Source organism: Aricia agestis, chromosome 12, assembly GCF_905147365.1.
Source record: "Aricia agestis chromosome 12, ilAriAges1.1, whole genome shotgun sequence".
Lineage (NCBI taxonomy): Eukaryota > Metazoa > Arthropoda > Insecta > Lepidoptera > Lycaenidae > Aricia > Aricia agestis.
Window position 1 is genome coordinate 8565545 of NC_056417.1, and position 25257 is coordinate 8590801.

At 35.0% G+C, this 25257-nt stretch overlaps 4 protein-coding genes across 7 annotated transcripts in view; 1 reads left to right on the forward strand and 3 right to left on the reverse strand.

The window, feature by feature from the left end:
- The window catches only part of LOC121732606 (pH-sensitive chloride channel 2-like), a 32396-nt gene extending 21567 nt beyond the window's left edge, over positions 1–10829 (reverse strand). For 2 of the 3 annotated variants that reach the window (XM_042122548.1, XM_042122545.1), the window contains exon 1: positions 10657–10829. In XM_042122548.1, coding sequence (XP_041978482.1) covers positions 10657–10736 — 80 coding nt within the window. In that variant the 5' untranslated portion in view covers positions 10737–10829. The remainder of the gene's footprint in view (positions 1–10656) is intronic. The other variant, XM_042122546.1, reaches the window with a different exon arrangement.
- On the reverse strand, positions 7117–24155 carry LOC121732607 (dual specificity mitogen-activated protein kinase kinase 4-like). 2 transcript variants are annotated; one of them, XR_006036405.1, is made up of 10 exons: positions 23929–24155; positions 23469–23661; positions 22851–23003; positions 22347–22491; positions 21838–22007; positions 21165–21294; positions 20544–20764; positions 19297–20331; positions 9567–9569; positions 7117–7127 (listed from the first exon to the last, which is right to left on the reverse strand). XR_006036405.1 is itself a non-coding variant. In XM_042122549.1 (8 exons), the coding sequence occupies exons 1-8, from the start codon at positions 23960–23962 to the stop codon at positions 20148–20150; spliced, it is 1230 nt and encodes a 409-aa protein (XP_041978483.1). In that variant the 5' UTR covers positions 23963–24155; the 3' UTR covers positions 19120–20147. The 2 variants fall into 2 exon arrangements, 1 of the variants encoding a protein (XP_041978483.1); XM_042122549.1 differs by lacking the exons at positions 7117–7127; positions 9567–9569 and having other exon boundaries at positions 19120–20331.
- LOC121732603 (transducin beta-like protein 3) lies at positions 11197–14490 on the reverse strand. The gene is made up of 2 exons (XM_042122542.1): positions 14328–14490; positions 11197–13572 (listed from the first exon to the last, which is right to left on the reverse strand). The coding sequence occupies exons 1-2, from the start codon at positions 14348–14350 to the stop codon at positions 11214–11216; spliced, it is 2382 nt and encodes a 793-aa protein (XP_041978476.1). The 5' UTR covers positions 14351–14490; the 3' UTR covers positions 11197–11213.
- LOC121732610 (transmembrane protein 186) lies at positions 16138–17071 on the forward strand. Its single transcript, XM_042122553.1, has 2 exons — positions 16138–16431; positions 16620–17071. Exons 1-2 carry the CDS (start codon positions 16161–16163, stop codon positions 16913–16915), a joined length of 567 nt encoding a protein of 188 aa, XP_041978487.1. The 5' UTR covers positions 16138–16160; the 3' UTR covers positions 16916–17071.
- Positions 24156–25257: the final 1102 nt, after the last annotated feature.

Consider the following 25257-nt stretch of genomic DNA (forward strand, 5'->3'; position numbering starts at 1 on the left):
GAACATGAAGAGCGATGTTATCTTTACTAGTTACTACTAAGCACTCATGCTACTAGTTACTAGTAGCTTCATGGTTCCTTTATACACAATATTATGATGCATCTAAAATTAGAATTATCAGTTACTAATAATATAAGTAATAGTTAGGTTAAATTGTTTTAATACTAAATTATTTGACAGGATATGTGAAATTGGAACACATTCAGGGGCTGCCTCTACCCTCGTAGAGTTTCAATCGGCGGCCATCTTTTTATATAATTTTTATTAACACTATTTTCTCATTAAATTGAGCACTTAATTTTATAACATACTTATTTACACTTCTGAAAAAAATGTAGGCACCTATGACTCAGTCAATTCGATTATAACTTAGGTCAGGCAAAATTTAAGATAGATGGCGGACCTACTTATTTTATTCGGGTCTCGGGTTGTCCATCCCGACTCACCGAAAATAATTGAGTTAACATAACGATGAAATAATGCATTTTCTACTGTGAATCAATTTGACTGCTGGAACAGCACGCGTGTACAATGTATGCGGATTTTCATACAACACTTGTATTAAATGATACAGTTATTTATACACTTTATTACCATATATTTACTTATTTTGCAAGGAAACGTGTATTTAATTCGTGTTGTGTATAATAAGTATCGTAAACTAGATTATAGCCCAGATTGACATTCTAGACATACCGACAAGTTTTCCCTTAGTTACAAGCACACATAGGGAAAACTGTTTCAACAGGTAGGTAGGGCTCAAAGTTATTAAAAGCAATTTGAATATTATGAATAACTCGAAACAAATAAATAATTTATAAAATCTAAGCTACTCCACAGAATATATTATATTAGTTGTACCAAACTACTCTACCATACTCAACTTTAACTGTAAGACCACAGAACGAATGTAGCAATAAATTGAATTGAGGGTTTTCGATATTTCATTTGCCAACAGATGGAGCTAGGTAGCCGTAGGGTCTTCCGTGTCAATTATCGTGTCACATTTGATACGAATGACTCTACCATCCCTCTGGTGGCAAATGAAATATCGAAAACCCTCATTGATTTGTAGGCAGATGGTTCATATTTGATCTACATTATTTGGTGGTGTTTTATTATTGTCTGTCGTGATGTTTCAGCTGGCTTTGACGTAACTCAACCAAATTTCGAAAGTCTAATTAATGCCCTATGCATTAGTTAGACATTAGAGTTTTGAAGAAATTACTCCATTAGGATAGATACTTTGAGAGCGGTAGGCGCAGTACACTTGTAATGAGTACTTTTAACCTAATCTATATATATGAAAACTAGCTGTCCCGGCAAACGTTGTTTTGCCATATAAATAATTTTTGGTATGAAAAATATTTTATATATTTTATTGCATATTGAGTAGGTCTGAGAATCTCAGACCTACTCAATATGCTCACAAAATTTAATGAGAATCGGTGAAGCCGTTTCGGAGGAGTACGGGAACGAACATTGTGACACGAGAATTTTATATATTAAGATGAATTTTCAATTGTGTTAGTAACGCTATAACTAGTTAACAGCTGAACCGATTCTGCTTATTTTAGTCTTAAAATAATTTTTGAAGTCCAGGGAAGGTTTTAAAGTGAAATGAAGTTCACCGGGACAGCTAGTAATATTATAAGATCTCACAAGCTAAGTACCTAAGTACAAAAAACTATTTTTAAAATGTAAATAAATCGCAAGGGCATATTATATAGTCTGTGGCCATCATTTATATCGAATGTCACCGCAATACGTTTAAAACTCGCCAACGTACCGATTACGACCTGCCTCCTAGGCTATCATCTTAATTAACTATGTAAATATATATCTAATTACGTATTAAAAGTTATATTTACATAAGTATTTTTATATTTAACTAGATGTCCCAGTGACTTCGTATCACCTTTCTCGTAATATAAGCCTTCCCTGGACTTTCACGAATATTTCAAGACAAGACTACCTATAATTAGAAAAATCGGTCCAACCGTTCTCGAGTTTTAATGAGACTAACAAACTTCATTTTGTTTAGATATATTATAGATATAGATGTAAATAACTTTAAAGTGCAATACCTGATCTTCTGATAGGTTTCATGAAAACAGAGTAACAATAAGTTTTGTCGTGGTTTTGTCTGCCGAGCAACGACGCAAAACTCAAAAAGTGTGCTTCTTAATTCTTATTTAAGGGGATTAAATCTATGTAGTTTATTATATATTGTAGATACCTAGATTGTTATAGCCACATACTACTGCATAATATTATTAAAGTAGCCCTTGTTTGTAGTAGTTTATGATACCTAGTCAATTAAAAATTATCATTAATGTTTAATTTTATTATTATCAGTAGACTTTTATTGCTTTTTAATAGTTTCATAATTAAATTAGTTACAAAGTAAATCACGTGCTTCCCGACCATGATAACCGCAATATAATAATTAATTGTGTTAGTGAAGCTGTATCGAAAACCAGTAGCGGTAGCACGGCGACCAGCGGAAATGCGAAAGTATGGACAAACTGTGGAAATAAACCCAAGGTGCCGTCCCGATCTTTTTTCGTTCCGAAAAATTCAATTAAAATGCCACTTTATGACACACTATAGTATATGTCATAATGTAGGATATTATTTGAATTTTTAGAACTATAGTCTGTCATAAAGTGGCTTTTTAATTGACTTATTCGGAACTAAAAAAGATCGGAACGGCACCTTAAGTTTATCCCCACAGTTTGTGACTATAGTCTGTCATAAAGTGGTATTTTAATTGAATTTTTCGGAACGAAAAAAAATCGGAACGGCACCTTAGGTTTATTTCCACAGTTTGTCCATACTTTCGCATTTCCGCTGGTCGCCGTGCTAGCACTACAGGTAATAAAAAATAAATAATTGAGTGTTGCAAATTACTAGCGGGCGCCTTGGCCGACACCGCTTGCCCAGTCATGTGATAGAAGCATTTTTTAATTATCGAACTTGTAAGGTCACACACAAATTTATCTCTATCAAGTCTAATTTTATAAGGTCTTCCAAATTCGAAACCAGATCAATATATTAACCCAAAAACCGTTACCTTCTTACGTTGATCTTTTTATTAATGATCGCACTCGTAAGGACACAATAATATATACATTTTGCCTCTACCGAGCCCCAGCTAAACGGTTACTTCTAGAAATGTGAAAAAATTCACGAGAGTAGATATATTATGCTGAATTTAAAAGGAAAACTATCACGGCTAAGAAGACTTCATAAGTTATTGAGTAATAGTCAATCAACTAAAAAAATGTATTTGGCGAAGTATAAAGGAACTTTTCGTTCAAATTCCTTTGAACGTAACTGAGACGATTCATGATGTTGTTAGTAGTGTAAAACACGTCATAAATGTGTCATTGAACAATCAAAAATTAGCGGCACCACGGAAACCTATATTGCGCGTGGCCCGACACGCACTTGGCCGGATATTTTAAAATAGTCGTACTCTAAAGGAGTGAGCACACCGAGACGGGCCGTGCCGGGGCTCAGCGTGCCGGGGCTCATCGCAAAATATCCGCCTCCATACAATTTGTATGGAAGCGAATGCGCGTATCGCACACTGTGTCGGGGCGCAGCGGATTTCCACTTCCATACAAATTGTATGGAGGCGGATTTTTGTGATGAGCCCCGGCACGCTGAGCCCCGGCACGGCCCGTCTCAGTGTGCCCACTCCTTTAAGGTCACACTCATTCTGCTCTGCTAAGCCTAATTTCGGTAAGATTTTCTAATTTTTCGTAAAGTAATACTGTAATTGTAAAATCCTTTTATCTTTTTAAATGTTCTTTATTGTCTATTAATTAGGATTTAGGTTTCTTCGTTAAAAATGATATTAAAAAAGTGTTAAAGGCCAAAAAAAAGGTATCTTTTTTTTATGAAATAAGGGGGCAAACGAGCAAACGGGTCACCTGATGGAAAGCAACTTCCGTCGCCCATGTACATTCGCAGCATCAGAAGAGCTGCAGGTGCGTTGCCGGCCTTTTAAGAGGAATAGGGTAATAAGGGAGGGTAGGGATGGGAAGGGAAGGGAATAGGGGAGGGTAGGGAAGGGATTAGGGTAGGGGATTGGGCCTCCGGTAAACTCACTCACTCGGCGAAATACAGCGCAAGCACTGTTTCACGCCGGTTTTCTGTGAGAACGTGGTATTTCTCCGGTCGAGCCGGCCCATTCGTGCCGAAGCATGGCTCTCCCACGTATAAAATTTATTGTTGTTTGATGATATCACAGGACCACAACGCGTTTTTAAGCATTTACCAGCTATGCTTTTTATTCAATTTATCCCTATAATTATATTGGATTATTTGGACGTTGTGTGCTCTACAATTTTGCACTATTTCCATTATAAAAATATATGTTAGGCTCGACTTGCATTAATTAACTCCTTTAACGTTACTCGTTCACCGTCACCTACATTGAAATACGGATGTGTCTTTATATTGTGTTACACATAAACAAGTATTGATGGAGAATTTCAAAATAAGAATACTTGTTCTCATTATAAGTATATCTACCTTAGCCATGCCCACATCAGTTACTCCTCCTTTTTATGTGATTTTAAAGTAATATTATAGAAATCCAATGAAAGAACAAGGATTTTTTAATGTTCGCCGATTAAACCATTCATAAGTCATTTATTATTGATTTTAGTTTTACGTGAAGGACGCAGCAAGGTAGTCGTACTACGGGATAGACACTTCCCTTATAGTCTACATATGAGGCTGTTTTTCTCCCAGTCTTATAATTATATTACTCGTAGGAGTGCAAAAATTACACGTGATATTTTTAAGTATAATATGTTTGTCTCGCACATGCAATTACGTGGATATAAATATGGAAATTGATCTCAGCGCAATGTCGTCTCTTCAGTGAGGAAGTAAATACAACTTCCTAGGACTCAATAATAATATAGAACACGTCGAATAAAAAAAAAAACTTCGGTTTTTAAACCGGGTGATCGATGACGACAAAATTTTATGGTGTAAAGTGTAAGGTGAGGAAAACTGTTCCAAGGACGTACGTTAGATAATACGTCAGTAGGTTAAATATTGTGACGAATCATCGATCAAGCATATGACATTTAAGGCATAACTCCACTATTATCAATGCGCCTTGACTGTGGTGATGAAAAACTAAGGTCAACCCGCTTCCTTACTATGGCCATTCTAATTACTTTAATCGAATCTTATCTCGTTTCTTTATTGGTAGCAACGAGGTATTCAAAGTGTTTCCGAAAAGTCTAGACTGAAGTCTAAACACAAAAGAGCACCATTCGTGCTTAGCATAATCTGTTCTCTACCACTACAACAACCTTTAAATAAAGAAATCATTGAGCACCTAGAGGTACTACCTAAATCATAACCTAGTTTGACTGCATAAGTAGAGATCCTTCAAGGGTTAAAACTTAAAAGTAGAGGCAAAAGACGTGCGTCGTGCGAGAAATTACAAAATATCTAGTACTTAGTCATAAAAAAATATTTCAAATACTAGATGACGCCCACAGCCCACAACTACATTTCGCCAAAATTAGTTTATCGCGAATGGTCTATTTTTCCGGGATATTCTATGTCCTTTCCCGGGACTCAAAGGATCTCCATAACAAATTTCAACAAAATCAGTTCAGCGTATAATTTGTAGCTTTATGCATTTTGTTTAGTCTTCTATGTTTAGTTCTTTAACTCGAATCGATTGCAAGCGCCAATTTGAAAATTAAATCACATATTTACATAGACGATATTGTTCTTTAACCGATGTAGCGCAGAATCGCAAAGAATTTTGATCAAAGAAATCGTAAGTTGTTTATCAGTGACAAAGGCAAGTCAGTGATCCGTGTCTGACGGGGTATTAAGTTTTTGCCAGTGCATTACTTACTCAGTCACCGTGCCTTAATTATCTCTACTTTTATCTAAGTATATCAACTAATTAATGTTTTTATGGCCGTGACATGGAAAGTAAAAGGCTTTTGGTAGAGTCTTCTAGGACAAATAATTCCAATCCGTTACATGACAAAAAATTTAAAAACATAAATTATACATAAACTAGCTAAAGTTAACTATAGTTGTAACTTTTCACGTTTTTCTTAACATCGTCAATTTTCAAATTCTGGAATTAACTCTATAGAAATATTTCTAGTCAAAAACGCGACTAGACATGTCTTGTCTACAATACTTCAGACAGTTATTTCAGTCGTTAAAATAACTATGGTCTATGAAAGACGCCGAGTATCATAATTACAGTCATTAAACACTCAAAAACTGTAGTGTGTGATGTCAAAATACAACCATTGTCTTACTTTGCCTTCAAAACGCGTGTAATAAACTTTACACAGGCATACTATATTAAAATTAAAATAGAGAAAGTGAGTGACTACTCTTACAAGTTAAGCAAAATAGGGATATTGTGTGGTATTAAAGCGACAGCCGAAAGGCTCTTGTTTTTTTAATTTACCCTGCACAAGGCAAAACACGGAATTGACATAGGTCCTAAGTCCTAACTCCTATCCTAAGCACCTTGACGTACCGTAGTCCGTAGTTACGCCAAAAAACCATAAAGGCAAGTTTAGCCGAAGGTTTTTTCTGCAGAAATAGGGTAGTCCTAGTTGATATTAATATTTATCTAGATTGGGTCCAGATTTTGAGAAAGTATAAAGATTTTCCTGTCAACTCTACAATCGCTCTACAATGACTGACGCAGTAAACGGCTTAATTTCACGACAGATAATCTTTTTGGTATGCAATTAATCCATGGATATTAAAGTCTGGAACGGACGACGGACTTATTATATCTACTTGTGTTTTATACATAAGAGATGACGTATCTAGTTATGTTAAAACAAAATAATATACGTATTGCTAAATGGTTTGACCGGTAGGAATTCAAAATTTTGTTCCCTTGGAATTAATTTTGACTTTTTCCTACACATTTCTTGAATTTTCACAAGTTACCGCGCTTTCGCACCAACTATTGGATTTGCAATGTTTGGACCAATCAGGTGGCCGTAAAATATACCTGCAATGAAGGTTTCTTATACTTGCTTTCAAGTTAATACCAATTCGTTTGCGATAAATCGATAGGAAGATTCGATTACCTTCGAAGTCTGACATCAACAAATTAATATTACCCATTTCTTACACATGTCTAGTAATTATTTTGGCTGGTCAGATTGACTACTTGTTTCTATCTTCTGCCATACCTAATTAACATTTACCATGTACTTATACTTATTAACATCTTACTACCCGTGTTTGTGGTCTAATATTGGTTCAGGCTTCTGCGAATACTAATTATGAATCTGTTAATTAGTGCTCGTGACTTAACATTATAATTAATTTAATAAATATTATATCACGACTTCAGAACAATCTTTGCTTGCCAATTAAACACGTAGGTAGAGCATTTCTTCGAATTAGCACTTCTCATCCTATAGTACCGTACCTCTAACAAGTACCACTCCTTTTCGGCCATATCAATTAACAAGGAATAAGACAGAACTAATTAATCGATGTCGCTGTCTTTGTCTTATTAGATAGTACCGTTTTAACGCCTCCGTGGTCTAGTGGTATAGAGCGTGGCTCTTGACTCGGAGGTCGTGGGTTCGATTACCGCGTTGGAAACATGTTATTTCCAAGTTTGGTTAGGACAATGCAGGCTGATCACCTGATGACAAGTAAGATGATCCATGCGTCGGATGGGCATGTAACAATCGGTCCTGCGCCTGATCTCTCGCCGGTCGTGTCGGTCTTCCGTCCCACTGGGTTATGAGAGTAAAGGAATAGAGAGTGCTCTTGTGTACTGCGCACACACATGGGCACTATAAAATTACTCCTGCGTAGCTGGCCTGGTTTCAGTGAAACCGGCCACCGTCACCGAAACCGGTGTGGGAGCTATTATTATATTTAAAAGCCTTTTGACAGACAATGGCACGCCACATGAATAACATAGTCCTAGTATTTTTCTTATGCCTGTTTTCAACAACCGCCTCCTAATGCTCCTAACGTTCGTTACGCTTTACGCTCCTAACGGGTGAAACACAAATTTTAGTAAAATCTTGAAAAAATTATTGTTCCCCTTAATGGCCGGTAGGAAACACCTTTCGGCGTTAGGATGGCGGTTGGTGGAAACAGGCATTAGTTTCTTATATAGGAGCCCCCGCAGACTGCAGACTTTTAGTCCGCCGATTGTTTGATCGAAAGCTTAATCAGTACGAAGATATATGAAGGTGCGCACACTAAGCGATTTGTATCGGCCGATAATAATGTACTGAAACCGCAATTTAGTCAAACTATCGGCCGACTACAAGTCTGTAGTCTGCGTGGGCTCTAAGGCTCATTATGTTTAAATGGGAACTTTCTGTATTTATTATTAAGTACTTATATTTCACAAAATGTGACATAACAAATTTATAAGACCTTCGATAAAATATGAACATTTAGTGCGAAATAATGGGTTTTAGTGCAGCAACTAATATGGAAATAGTGCAAAAGTACAATAGTAGAAACATGAACAATTGTGTATAACTTATATTGGATTGCATAATTATCGCTCATAATTAAGATAAATACGGAGTTTAGTTACGCCATTGACAACGAGAGCCATAATGTATAATGGTCAGGCATATGCGTGATCGTTGACTTTTCCTACGTTAATCATTTTTAAGCGTGGATTTATCATAAATCCACGCTTAAAAATGAACAACGTAAGACAACTCATAATCCAGTTCTGGGCAAGGGCTTAGTACCTATAAATTTATTAAGTTTGAGAGTACAACTTAATGTAAATTAACTGATCGCTCTATGTCGCGTTATACCAAAATTTATCTCGAGCAGAATATATTTGCGTAGTTATAAAATTTTTAAATAATCCGTTGCATATTATAATTTCTATCATAGGCCACTTGAAGTGAACGGGCCAGAATTTTTTGAAAAGTTATGTTAAAAACGAGCTCTACATTGTGCAATTAAAAATTAAGAAAATTTTAATTTATTAATTTCATTAATGTAGCAAATTAAATTCTTTATGCGAGGATACTTTGCAAATAATGTGTAATATGTAAATTCACGCGGCTCTCCCACCGTGGGACAGAACAAATATATTTCTAAATTAATGTGAAACAAAGGGAGGAGTATAAATCTCATCATTTAAAATGTCTCAAAAATGTTAAATTATGCGATGTGAAACTTCGGAGCGCAATCACATGATTTTTCAATCTTTTTTTTTTTTTAATAACGCGATTGTTTCAACACAATATGAATATTTTGACTATGATATACTTAGCTACGCAATGTTATGAAAATAGCAATACATAGATACTTTAGAAATTGATACAGTCCGATGAAATTTGAAACCTTTACAAAATTAAAACCGTAGCAGATTACACACTTTTCCGCAATTACGGAAAGCGACAACCACATGATCAGCCGTCATCAATTTAACCACTAGCTCATACCTAGGTGCTCGTATTTTAAAATTGATTTGACAATAATTAGAAGTTATATGTATGATCAGTGCGTACACCCGCGATCCATCGCCATTCTACAACCTATTGTTCCTCGCGCAAATGAATCGTTACTAAATTCCTACTTCCTTATATATATTTTGCAAAATATTTTGGCTCGCGATATCTTTTAAGTTTTAGTTATTTCCTCAGACCAAATAAAAAGTATATTTTAAAAACTTTTCAATGTCTCTATTACTGATATCATGCTCATTAAGATGATTAAATTAACAGTAACGATATTATCTGGTAGTCCAAACTACAAATTGTAATGCATTCAATTCTTGTCTTAACGGTACAATTTAATGACTGTTACAATTATTATAATACTATAAAGATACGACTTAAATAAAAATATAGTTAAGTAACATCAAATTAATATAGGTATTAAGATGAGTTATTTAAGCTGTGTTCCATACACCACGAGTTTCATTCAGTCAGTATTTGCAAATATTTAAAGAACCAGCCAAAGCTTGGGTATATTTTATAACAATTCAAATTTAGTTTCATATAAGTAGAAGTACTCAAAATTCTACCAACCCTACACTATTATAGACCATCAAGTTGAACCTGACTCTACAACAAGTAACTTAAAATATATTAAAACAGAATAAAATTATGTAATAATATATAGCAAATAATATTAAAACACTAAAACACTGGATGATACCTATATAATAACCAACTTCTACAGAGGAATTAAATTTTTAGACGAGCCGTAAGTTTTTGCGAAATTCAATATAGGTAGTCAAGTAATAAAATATTACGGTCTTTAAGAACAGTTAAGAAACTAAATCTAACGTAAGTATACGAAAATTAATTAAATACTTACTTATTAAGTATCTGGGAAATTTCCAAAGTTCCGGAAAATTATTAAAAATAATATCTAAGTATATCTAAGTCCGCCTCCCAATTAAATTTTCGTAACTAAATAATAATTAACGGGTGACTTAAATCTTTAATATTTGACTGGATTTAGGTATCCATCCAACTTATTTTACTCTAATTTTTGTGTTCACTTCGTTTTAAATGTATCTTGAAGAAACATATTTCCTAATTTCTCGTGCACTGCATTATTTAAATATTAAATTTAAAAAAAATACAACAGTAATTATAAACATAAATAACTTACGACGGTTTTTGGCACTTAATGTTTTTGAAATTCAACGATATAAACCACAATATCAGTATGCTTCTGTACATTTTGAACATAACATAATCCCGCGGATGTCGCACGCAATTTGACGCGTTTGCCTCGCGTAATCGATTAACCACCACTGAACGATATTGAGGCAATTCGTACTGAAATCCAAAGGCTGCGCGGGCGCCGCGCCGCTACGTAGGAGCTTTCGCATATAGGCCGAGCTAACTAATCTCCCCAGTTTAAGTTTTGACGACATTCGACCGCAAACTTTGCCGAAAACGTTTGCATATGAATTATTATGATAACCGAATTACCTAAGATTTGGTTCCAAATAATAGTTTAGCTTATACACGTGATTTTAAGGAAAACTGTTCGCGTTACCCATATCTTAATAATCCGTTTGTGTAAATACGTTATACGATGCGAGCTTTGTTTATGCTTTACTAGTGTCTACGTTTTGCAATATACATTCTCCTTATATTTATTATCTAAAGTTATCCATTCTTACGAAATAAAATATTTAAAACTTACGTATATTTTTTTATTCAGACATTTTTCACAGCGTGTGGTTGCATACAATTTACGGTGTATGTAATGAAATTAAGGTCTTGCAGTAAGTTTGTCAATCTTTCGAAGTGTCTTTCGGTGTACGGCAAGGCGCCTTCGACAAATTTAGTCAACGACGGAAGCTTCAGGTTTCCTGACAAGATTTCTGGGGTCAGCAAATGGAATACCAGTTGAGCAGCATGGCAGTTCTTGTTGTTGGTGTTCCATTCAGTAGCGAAACGCAGCAAAGACTCCTTTTGCGTATTATTCAGTTCCTTCAATGTGATAGATAGTTTCTCGGAGCCAAACTTTAAAACTTCATTGACAATTTTTAGAATGTGCAAAGGTCTCTCCATTCGCAACGCCAACTTGAGAGCCTTCACCAATTTTTTGTCGTTGAGTAAGTTCATTAACTCTTGTTCTTGTAACACTAGCTCCTCCCTTTCTTTCGCCAGTTGTTCCCGTCTTTCGACTGATACGTCCTTTAGCATTACTAACTTTGAGTCGGAACCGCCAGTGACAATAATAGATTCGTCTTTGTTCAGTGCCATCGACCAAACCTTACCGTCATGGTTGTCGAGAGACATTTTGCTCTCCGAAGTTTTAATAGTCCACAATTTTAGGAGACCATCTGCACCGCAAGACACAATTTGCTGGCCCCTGCTTACGAATTCAATTTTGAGCACAGAACTCTCGTGGCCCTCGAAGGTTTTTAAACAGCTGAGGTCTGCTATCGACCACAGCTTGATGGATGAGTCTGCTGAGGAGGTCAACACCACTTGGTCAACTGGTGAGAAACGCACACACCAAACTCCTCTCCTGTGCCCTTTAAGTACGCCTAGTAAGGACAATTCTTTTGTCCATAGTTTTGTAGTTTTGTCCTGTGATCCAGTCGCGATTATTTTATCATTTGGCGAGACAGATACACAATTGATATCCATGTTATGTGCCAGCTCAGTATAACTCGATATAATTTTTTGTTCTGTACCATCATTTTCATTTTGTGGGACGTTCCACAGTTTCAAGCAATTGTCCTGACTGACAGATGTGAAAAACTCATGATTTGTTTGTGATGCAAAAACTGAGCCTACAGAAGCCGTGTGGCGGGTGCCAATACCAAAGCATTTGATCACCTTATTTTCATCTTGTAACCAAATTCTTACACTATTGTCTTTGCTGGAGGACACAAACATGTCAGGTCTAGTAGGAAACAATGCCAGAGCCAGAACAATATCTGTGTGACCTTTGATCAACTTACAATCCATACTGTTTAATTCATAATACTTTAAATCTGCACTATTGGTGGCAACCACAATACGGGACTCATCCTTCCCAACGAATATAATATCTAAAATCTCATCTGTAAAACCTATCATTTGCTTTATGCATGAAAATGTTTCTAAGTCATGAATAATTATATTATGATCTGCTGTTACAACAGAAATCATGTTTCTAGCTTTATTGAGTAGAATGTTAGTCACAGCCAAACCACCTTCTTCTGCTGCTGGTGATACGAGGCTATTACTCTGTTCATACATTAGTCTGCTTGCTAACATATTCCACACTTTAACAACCCCTTTTTCACCAGCACATGCAACATATATTCCTTCCGTACCCACTTTTTTAGTGAAGTTTGGTATTTTAAATGTCGAAGGTAATAACACAGTGCTTTCTATGCTCTCATAAACTGGCAGAACTTTTAAGGCTTTGCTTTCATTTAATTTCCATAGTATCAAAACCCTGTCTCGGCCTGAACTTACCATATAATCTTCAGTGAATAGTAGAGATGTGACTTTACTGAAGTGCCCTGAATATATAGTTTGTTCTTTTCCACTACTTGAATTCCATGACCAAATTTTTGTATCATCAGCTGCACCAAAGATTAACTGCTTGGAAACGTCAGGATGATAATTTAAAACTGTGAATACACCTAAAGCACCTTTGAGACTGTTAGTACAGGTGTTGTGCGCTAAGTCCCACAGTCGTATGTTTCCATCAGAACCTCCCGAAGCAAGGTTAGAATCATCGCTGCTGAATGCAAGTCTTGCTACTGCACCTTTATGTCCCGATCTCCACACTTTAAGTTGTTGTCCTGTTGCCTTATCCCATAGCTTTAAAAGGCCACTCTTATGTGCAGTTGCAACAACATCATTGTTGTGTGACAATTGGAAGGTATATATTTGATCGGATTCATCTTTTTCTTCGCTTGCTTCACCAATTATAAGAATGTTTGAAAAGGTATTTACATCAATTACTTTAATAACATCATCACACTGACAAAGAAACTGCCCGCCATCTGAACTCCACTGAATTTCACCGCCAGTGTAGAAGGCTTCAAATTCTGCATACTTTTCATAACTGTAAGAAGAATTAATAATTTTAATACAGTAAGTATGTTGCGAGTTTTGTGACACATGTTATGGCTCATTTTCATTGGTCGTTAACTCGTTCGTTATACAGCATGCGGGCAGTCCCCGTAGCCGAGATAACGACCAATGAAAGTTACAGATCGATATGTGTTTGTTACACCGCCTGCGGGGATTGCCCGCATGCTTTATACCGACCGTGATATCGACCAATGAAATTCATCGGTCGATATACAGCTTGCGGGACGCGAGTTGCCACGTTTCCGCTGTGTTTCCGACAGTTCCCAATGGCCGCCATACTACTGCAAAGGAGATCTTGGAGATAATGCCTCACGAAATTGAGTGTCTTTTTTCTAAAGTCGTGTTTCTATTTTATTTAATAAATCTTCAAATAAATCATTAGATAATCTAAAAAAATTATCATGATCTTATACTGTATCACACTTCAAATGCAATTGTAACTCCTTACACAATGTTTCTGACGCGCCATGCCTGTTTCTGTTTTTCAGTAAAGTTCGCACCCAAAATCTTTTTCTCTTCTCCTTCAGTGACTAGAGCCTAATCGACTAATGAAAACGGTTCCCCGAATGCGGGCTCTGTGGCATGCGTTTCATCTCCCGCGCCCCGCATGCGGGCCCTATCGACCAATGAAAATGAGCCATTAAGAACACAGAACAACGATAAAGCACAAGCGTATGTAAGATTAAACTTAAATGTTGCTTTTAACCTTACAACTAAAAAACTTACATTTCTTTTAGTAAATTCGACATCTTTACCGATGTATAAAAAAACCTTTATTTATTTTATTGTAAACAAGTCTGTTGTGCAATTATTTTATTTATAGCTATCTAATTAAAATTAACAAATTAAAGGTTTTGCACGAACTTAAAATCGCAGGTCACATGGAGCAACTCAAAATAAACATTGCTTGACAAATGACAAATTGACAAATGTCATTTGCGAAATTTTTGCTGTCATATTACCTTCTTCTTTCCTAGTGGAAGAACCCGACACACTGCCAAATCCATAGACATAATTATATTATGTCTATGGCCAAATCTATACCAAAATATTTAATATATTTTTCGTAAAAAAGTTATGGCATGGGCCACGCGGGCCACGGCACGCCACGGTGGCCCATGCCCTCGCCCTCGCCATGGCCGGCAGCCGGGCGCCGTATATAGCGAGGGCGGTGTTGGACTGTTGGTGTGCCAAAGCCCAAAAACAGTTTTTGAAAGGAATCATAAAGCGGCTAAAGCGGCTTTAGCCGAATGGATACGAAAATAGCCGAATAGCTGTTTTCGCGTTACTCAGATGATGAAGGCTTTAGTAAAGCCTAAAATTATCGACCCGCCCGCGCCGCCACCGCCGCCATGCCCCGGCCCCTGAGGCAGTCTAGATGCCGAAAACACTAAGACTGGGTTGCACCAACTAACTTTGACTTTAACCTTAACTATAACCGGAAAAATTGACAGATGTCGTATGAGAATATGGGGTGTTTGGACATGGTTTGGATGCCATATCTAACTTTAACTATAACCACGCCTCTAGTGCAACCATTGAGATACTATAGACTGGAGAGAGCCTTATATTTAAGCGTCAAAAGCGTGTAATGTTATGTCCTACTTACTAGGACATAACAAAGGAGTTGGTCTGCATATTTCATGTAATAAAAGTGTTAATAAAGGTTTTTAGTGAACATTTAATGCTAGATATTGTTGAGTTTTGTGGTTCCGCTAAATAATAAACCATAAGAATGGTCAAAGAATGCCTCAAACACGTGGATTTAACATTAAATACGTAAGTTTTGAACAACGTTTTTTGGGCTTTTCAATCGGTATTTTTGTAAGCTAAAAAGATAATTTATAAGTTTATTAATCCCTTATTCGTGTTATATAAGGCATTAGTGCTAAAAATGTCACATCAATTAATAATTTGAAAATAAAAATTGCATAGCTATTGTTAATCGATATTATGAACTGATTGACTTTCTCTCCTGTATCATAATGTGCTTCGAAATAATCGACAAATGGAAATATTCAAGAAAATAAACGCACACTACTTGTATAAAAATAAGCACAAAATGGCCACGCGATGACGGGCTAAGACTACATCTATACTAAATAGGTACTTCATCTATGGGTGCAACCCAACCTAATAGTAAAAAAAATGTGCTGTCACCGTCAGTGTATCACCTGTCTGCTGTCACTGTGAACTGTCAAAACTCAATTGTCAAAATCCAAAACATTGAAATATAAAAATTAAAATTTATAAGGTGTGGTACTAACTCTTCATGTTTGTGTTTGTTTTAGGTTAAGGAATTGTCAACAGACACCGTACGCGTTTCATAATTACCGTACCCATAGACATAAAGTATATATTATGTCTATGACCGTACCCTTGTTTTTCCACAAAACCTCTCTTTAGGCAGAGTATTCGTCAACGCACTCTGACATTGGCGATTCACCAAGGAGCCATATTTTAAAAGAAGAAGAAGAAGAAGAAAATTAAAATTATTTGAATTTTGATAAAATATGTAGTAGTACCTAGGTACATGTAAAAATATTTATTGGAGAGTTTATGTCATATTTAAAGTTAATTTGTTTCACAAAAATGTCGCTTTTCAAAAGAATAACAAATTTACGATACTATTCAAATGCTTCCAAAATCACTTCAAATGAGGTTAATTTTGAAAACGTATTTTCCTTTCCTTTTGTGAGATACTTTGCATTATTTAATAAGCTTAAAGTTCTTCATTTTTACGGTTCATGTGCCGCTATACCAACTTGTGGCTTAATGGAAATAGCAAGTGTCTTTCCAGCAAATACATTCTTAAGTGCCTCCTATATAGGTAATGAATAAATTTAACTGAGTGCGGTTTTATCCTACCTACGGTTTTATCTCATACATAAGGGATTTCTTAATTTTAAACTGACCAATTAACAGTAATATGTAAATGTAGTCTTGCACCAAAATATTGACTTTATTAAAACACTGTAATGTCAAATGGAACCATTAAATATTTCTTCTTTTTTTCAGGTGTTACAGGTGGAGTAGTTTTGTCGCTCTTTAGCGCCCCATTTCGAAATATAATAGGTCACATCTATATAAGCGAAGATAATAAGTTTATAAAAATATCATCAGTGGATTTTTTTGGGAAAAGAGTAGATGAAATAATTCCTACAGATGACTGGATTCCTATTATGGATCTAAAACCAAGGAAGTTAGATCCAATTTACCTATCACCAACACTTAGCAATGGAAAAAGATACAAATGGTTTTATAAATTTGGCATTGTTCGAAATCATGCAAAAATTGGTGAAATATTAGAATAATATTATTATAAATTAGATATTTATTTTTGTTGTGGTAGAAATAAAAAAGGATATATTTTTTGTAGTCTTTCTATTCCTTAAACATTAAAAACCAAATGACATGAACCTGCTATGGTCATTGAACTTAAACATTGTGTTTTAACAGTGTAGTTATTGCTGCTAATATAAAAGATTGACATCTTTATTATTTACTATTGACTAACTCTGTATATACAAAATTTTCACTAATTATAGGTTACTTAGACCCAGTTTCATCAAGCAATGTTAAATAAATAACGGCTGTTAGAGCTATCGAGCGTTCCACCATGCCCTAATGTCATGTTAAATGACCTAACACGGTGTTGAATTTAATTCCTGCTATGGAGGTCCGTTAAATATTTAAGAGGCTGTTATATGAGTCAAAATAACAACTTTCAAAGACAATAATATGCAATATCAATAAAAGAATCTGTTTTGACTTTTGAGTCTTTCCGCCATGTTTCCGCTACGTCCTTATTATTAATTATTTTTATAGTTATGAATAATTACTTATTTTCACTTTGCCAAAAATTCAGCCTTCGAATTTTCCTTGACATTGCAAATATATTATCTTGTATCAAAATTACCAAACCGAAATAAGTAAATAAAAGTTTGTATTATGATTCATGTTTTCAGCTTCGACAGATAATAATTATTAACCTTGTAAATTAAGAACAACTATTATAGCGTAACAAATTTATGCGATCAGTGATATTTTAATTTGGTCGCATTATCTACTATTATACTACTATGGAAGAAAGTGACACATTGCAGCAAATATGTCGTATTAATCTTGTACATTGCAATTTCGTCGCCTATAACAAGAATGAACGAATTGATAGTTGTTCACTCGTTGTTCACTTAACATTGCATTTACTAATCCGCTGTTAAATTTTTACTGTGGGACAGAAGTATTTTAACAGTCTGTTTAATTTTCCAAGGTCCGTTAAGTAATGCCTTGTTAGGATTTAACAAACAGAGGTTGGTGAAATTGGGTCTTAATGATTTGTAAGCAAATTCACAAACACATACAAATAATTTACAATAATAATTAGAAGTCATAATTTATCATCAGTACTAGGTCCCACTGTAGTATAAACTTTGGTGGATAGTCCTCAGCATTGCTTCAATAACAATAAGAGGTAGAATACCATTCCAACTTCATTTATATACTGTTACCTATTTAAATTATGTTTTTCCCTTAAATGTTAATTACACAATAATTTATTAAAATTCCTATAGATTCAGCATTTTTATTGTTAAGAGTATGGTACACAAATGTTTAATTTTGTATTGTTTTACTTTTTTATAGGCATTCAACTAAAGTTATAATAATAATATAATTGTAAATTAAATTTATTATAAATAAATAATCTTAACAGTGCATTCAGTAACTATCATCATTTCAATGAGAAGGATTCAATTGATTAGAGTTGATTAGACATTATAATTGAATTAAAAAATATTTGTAAATATTATCCAACATTACTGTATCCTATGGCTTTCCCTAGTTTGTTTTGACAAGAGCGAAATAAATTCACTGTAGGTTGTTTTTACAGTGAATGTGGTTTGGGATAATTTTATGAAATTCATACTAATATTGCCTATTGATTACCCTTCTGGGTAATCCCATACGCAAGGCACGCTACGCTTCTGCATAGCGTGCCTTGGCGGGGCCCCGTATAAAAAATATAAGAGGGCCAAGGTATGGTTGTCTTTTTTAACTTTAAGAAATGGTGAGTTATTAATAATTTCGCTCACGTTGGGGCCCCCCATGGCCCTCGTGTAATTGATACGGTATATACGGCGCTAGCTACGCCACTGTGATTGCCTCTTCACGCTTGAGTAGGATAAAAATTCAAAACCCGGGAAACAATATAGCAGTGCTCCCAAAGTGATAATGCGCATAGGAATTTTCGTACATTTTCGGCAACGGTCGTATTTCCCGAGCGTCGGAAGACGTCGCTGCAAGCGCTATTTTAAACTTAACTTAAAGAAAAATAGCGCTTTGCAGCGAGGTACAGGCGCCCGACGTTGTTTGGACGTTACCATGGTAACGCCGCGACGGCTTCCCGGTGAGTTAGCGACAGCGGACAGCCACCGGCTATATGATATTTAATTCTATTTCCTTTGAACAAGGTGCAAAATGCAAGTTTAATAGATTCGGGTGTTTTCGTGATTACGACAATTAGCGAAGATTTCCATGCGCATTATTAATTTGGGAGTACTGTACAGCTCTTATTGCAGCAAAATGTACTGTCCCCGCGCTACAAATGAATTTCGGCATAACGAATTTGCGGGTATATCCAGTTTGGAAAAAATTTGCATAAAAATTATTTCCAGAAAACTAGAGTCCTTATGACTTTCTAAGAATGGGCCACTAGTTCTAAAGAATATTAATATTATTTCACACTAACAAAAGGACCAGCCTTCAATAACCTAATTATATTAATCACAATGCTCCTAATATAATTCATTAAAAAGGGAGTGCACAAAATTACAATCATAATTGCTATTGATTTAGCAGGTTTGACCGTTCGACTTATCAAGTAACATTAATATTTAATGCATAAAATCACTTATTGTCTGTAATGTGACTAATGACTATACAGCCTTGTGACTATTTAATGTAACCAAATAATCAATGTAGGTAAATATATCGATTATTGTTTTACACTGAGAGAAAATATTAGATTTTTCCATACCCAGAAGATGTTTAGCCCTTTACTGGTCTATAATAAAAGTCTTTAAGTAATCAAATTGCTGTGAATCATATGGATGACACTCATCCAGTTCAGTAAATAATTTTAAATTTGTTTACAACTGTGATTTACAATATATTTTTCATTATCTTGCCTACAAGAATCTTGTGGCAAAAAATAAATGCAGTTTGACAAATCAACAATGCCCAAACTTACACAAATAGATAGGGCCTATTTTTACAATCATTTAAATTAAACTTAACAGGCATATTAAACAGTAGAATGGTGAATATACTATAGTGAAGCTAACTTTTATTCAAGTCATTCTAAACTACATTTTTTTGCATTCTCTCACTCACACAAGTTTATGTACAGTCGTCTGGCAAGCTATATAATCTAAGACTTTGCTTCTATGAACAAATATGATATTTAATACATAATATTACAATAAATATAAGGATGAAGTTGAAAGGTGCATAAAGATTCAAGTAAAAAAGTTTTACTAGTCAGATTCAATCTATCCAGGCCTGCGCCGGCTGATCTGTGGTGAAGGGACTGACTCCGTTACGTTCCATGGCGTCGAGTATTTCACAAACGTACGAGGCGACGTCCGCCCGACTGTGTTCAATGCCTTTTATGAACGGATGCTCTAACAGTCTGTTATATTTTGGTCTTTGGGTCTCTTCTTTTATTAAGCTGAAATATAGAACAAGTTATGTAATGGGTTATAGTTCGTTTCATCTATTCGATTTTGTGGAAAGGAACATAATATAAAAGAGAGGTTTCATCTCAAAAATGTATGGTTACATGCAATAATTGGTTTCTGATTTCTCACAATACAGCTGCAGTCTGCAGACAATGTCTTGTTAAATAAATTACAACTGAAGATTTAAAGGTAAACTACTTACCATGTATTAACAAAGTTGACAAAGTTGTTAGAGAAGATGTTATTATTGTTAGTCAGTCGCGGGGGATCCCCCTGCACGACTTGTTGTAACTGCTCAAACACCGAACCCCACCTCGGGTATGGGAATGCTCCTGTGGCCACCTCCATTAACGTTATTCCCAGAGACCACACATCTGAACGCACGTCGTAGCCGCGCGCGCGACCTGGGTCTATTCGCTCAGGCTGAAAGTAGTTTTGTAGTTTTTTAGTGTTATATATTTAATAAGTCATATTATTGTTGTGTCTTAAAAACAGTGTTGCCGTATCACACTTTGAACCTAATATGTCTGTGTGGTAGACACAGACATATTAGGTTAGGAGTAGGTAGGTATGTGTCTGTCTCCCTATTACCAGAACACATCTAAACTGCTAAAATTAAATTTGGTGTAGAACTTATTTGCTTTGAGCTAGGTATGGACACAGCATAGTTTGTTCAAGTTGTGCTGGCAGTCAAATATACATCAACAACTTCTTACAACAACATAACAGTCAAGCAATCTGGTTAAAAATGGTAAAGTCTGATCGGCCTGCAACTTATTTACTATATATAACTCAATATTATTAACTTTGAAATTCCACTTACTGCCATGTAGGGTCTGCAGCCAGCATCCCGAGTACGAGCAATGGAGTCCACTAACTTACCAGATATGCCAAAGTCACACAATTTTATATTACCTCCCCTATCTAATAATATATTAGATGGTTTCACATCCCTGTCAAGTAAAAACACAACAATTTTAATAATGCTAAACTGCCCATTTTTACAGAATACAAAAAATATATGGGCTGTTTCATGTATTAATTAAGAGCCTGCTGCCAAAAATATCAAAGCACACTAGCACTGCCTACACATCCCACTATCCTCGAATCGTGATATAATGATTCCATGAATCGTGCCCGCTAGGATTGTTCTTTGCGCTACAGCTAATAATGAACAATATCGTGTAACAACTGCTATAATGCGGGAAGCATTATAGCACGAAAGTAAAGGCTGTAAGTCCCAAAACTGTTTTTGATGATTACTTAAAAATTAAATACAATACTAATATTTCCTTTAGCCATTATTTTATAAAGTGTGTGATTGTAGTAGTGCAAGTTATTTAATGATAGTAACTCAATAATTGTAACAGATATTTGTTGAATAGCCCAGAAAGATTATAGATTAATGTTATAATAAAATATATAAATCTATTTTATTCTAACATTAATCAAGTATGTCTTAAACAATCTTTATTGAAAGAATAATTATTTTTTACCTGTGAATTATTTTTAATTTCTCTTTTAAATAATTTAAAGCTTTGACTGTTGCTAAAGTTATTTTAGCAATAATGTTCTCCGGTATTCTGGTCTGCATCCTTTCACAGATGAATTTGTAGAATTTGTCTAAGGATGTATCCATTAGCTCCATGCAAATCCAACAGTCGCCCTAAAATGTAAAAAAGTTATTTTCATTAGTGATGCATCCCTTACAAGTTACAATGACAAACAAAATTTCTTATCTTACAACACAAAAACAAAATTAGTGGCTAAAATTGTGAAGTATCTATCTGTGAGATAAGAACTATTCAAACTGTTTTTTACTACCCGAAACCTATCTAAATAAGTATTTAGAAAGGTTCTGGGTTTTGTGAAAATTCCTTAGCTGTTTTCAAAACACTTGTTAGTTATTACATATAGTTATATTAAACAGTTATAATAGTAATATTAGAGTCTTTCGTTTTTTTACAAGTTTGTCTTGCTTTAAAATATAGGGCAATTAAAATACCTCTTTAAATAGTGCCCCATAAAACTGTACAATGTATGGACATTCATTACTCTTCATCACAACTTCCAGGTCCATTAACAATTGCTTCTGCTCTTTCTCATCCACAGTGGAGCGAATACGCTTCACAGCCATTACTCTGTTACTTCTAAAAAAATAAAAAATACCTCTATGCAGTCCATTATAATAGTCCATATTATTATTATGTTACTGAATACTGTAACCACTTTCAGAATATGTAATTTTGTAAGAGTCTGTATTGTAAAAGTTGTTTAAAGTTTCAGAAAAGAACATAAGATCACTTTTCCCCAGAAAATTTATTGTAACACAAGAAACCAATTTGTAAGAAAAGTTGCAGACATTAATAACAATAATAAACATTTATTCAAGAACTTTGGGCATTACACCATGCTACGTTACAAAATAAAACGTAAACACACAGTTTAAATGAAGAATTATTTAGTTGGTCTATATTCTTTACAACTCTTTAATAAAAAGGTAACTTACTTCCTGTGAACCATTTTATTCACAGCTCCAAATGCACCCCTGCCTATTTCACCATGGTCCTGCAAATCATCAGCCGTGAAGTCATACACCTCCGTTGCCGACAGCTGCAGCTTGCCTGATGACTGCATTGATGGGTAGATCCTACATCTGTCTCTGTGAACAATGTGTTTAATAATAATGTATCCCTAGAATACATTGCACACTCCAATAACAACTACATACTAGAACTGTGTAGTACAATATTGAACAAATGGCTTAGAACAAGCTGTCTAGGACTAAGCTTTCAACAATATGTATAGGGAGATCGCAGATGGCACACTTTTTGTGTGGGGCGGGGCCATGCAGACTGTATGTGCGCTGCACATTCGATCACACAAAAAGTGTGCCATCTGTGATCTCCCATATTATATGTGTAACATTTCAAAGTATTGTTTTGTTATTAAATGCATCATTTTAGCTCAATGTTTATTTCACTGATAAGAAATATACATAAGCATTCATTAAAAATATTGCTAGCATAATTTATAAGAAGAGCATATAAATCCATAACATTACTGACAGGTGTAATATTAATTTCATTCTGTTGTTATTATGTATGTTAGAAATAATTATTTTTACCTTGTGTTTTCAGGGAGAACATCCCTTATAGTTCTTGAAGGAACCCTTGGTTTTTGAATAGGAGGATTTGGCGTGAACGGCATAAAAGCAGCATTGTCATCTGATGGGCCAGCTAATTGTAGATTCAATATTTTGCGCTTCTCAGTTGTAAACAAATTTAGATCTGGCTTTGGCATAGTTGGCCTGCTGGGACCTGAAATGAGTTGAGTTTAGTTTGCACCAACACATAATAGGTATTATTATATACCATTAAAAGTTACTACTTTATCTTGATTGCCATAGATCTATTATCATATGATTAACCCGTAAAAACTTTGCGGTAATATTGAAGGGCAAGAAGGGTTTCCCAGTATACACAGTATTCGATTTTCGATTCGAGAAGGTAGTGTGCTATCTATTATAGCAGTCGATATATACGTATTATTCAGTTTCACTTTTTAGTAATTTCGCCGTAACTTACCTTGATTTGAAGAAACTTCGCCATTCTTCGACATTTTCAACACTCAATAGACGGGATAGTCAACTCGATTAACTGAATTTATTTATGCATCCAAATATGCGCTACCCATTGATGTGCAGTTGATTCTATATTTTCATAAATTTTGTAGCAATAAATCATTTATAATAGATCTAGAACTAAGTATTTATCATTGTAAGCTAGATTTTGCAATTTTTCATAACACATTCATAAACACAAATCACAATACACAAATGACAATTTTGACAACATAAAACTTCTTTTCCTACTTTCGAAATAAAATTGCGTCACGTGCTGGCAAGGCAATATGTTACGTACGACTGCGAAGTGCGCCATGCGTGATGCGAGCTGCGTTCTCAGTTTACTGCAATGGTTTACAGCAAGTTCACTGCAATGGTTTAAGCGCTTATTCCACTTATCCTAGCTAGGAAGTCCTAGCTAGGATCCTAAAAAATTTAGTCAAGTGGAATAACATTTAGAAAGCTAGGATCCTAACTAGGATCCTAAATCGGAAAAAATGTGGCTTCTGACTAAATTAGTGTTGCCAGATGGTTTCAACCTTTTATCTGTAGTGGGAAGTTGGGAACTGCTAAATCTGTAGCCGTGTTCGTTTCATTTTTTCGCAGTTTGGCAGCTGACTGTCAACTTCATAATTGAGTGTCATGTTCAATAAAATTCTAACAATTTCTGTCAGAACTGTTAAGCCGGTGCCAGACATGTGTTCAAATACGCAAATACCCAAGTGTGGCACTGACATTTGCCTATTTGTGCAAAGTTTGAACACACATTTGTAGTTTGCCATCATGAGTCGGTTTTTCTGCGCACATCAAAGTAAACAAACTTCAAAGTTTGTGCGGCCTGCCACACTTGTCGCACAAACTTTGGACTTTGGAGCAATTAGAGATTTGAACGTCAATAATGAAGTGGAGTAATGACTTAGTTATCGAATTTCTTGAGCTACTTCAAGCAGAAGCCTCAAAAATTTAATTATATTATAAAAAATGTAATGCATTCAAATAAAATAGATTGATAGCGTCCACAAAATAGTCGTCCAATCTGTCAGCCATTTTTTCCTCTTATTTCATAAAAAAAACAATTAAATTTATTAAATTTTTCCAAGTGATCCATATCCATATTTTCCAAAATAAAATAATCAAACACTATCATAGTGTTAAATAAATTATTTGTGCGGCTGTTAGACAATTTAGGCTTATGTATTTATGTTTAGCTTTTATTATTTTAATCATATTGTATAAACAATTAAGACGTTGTTTACGACTTGACCAGCAACTTGTTATGGCGTTGCCATGA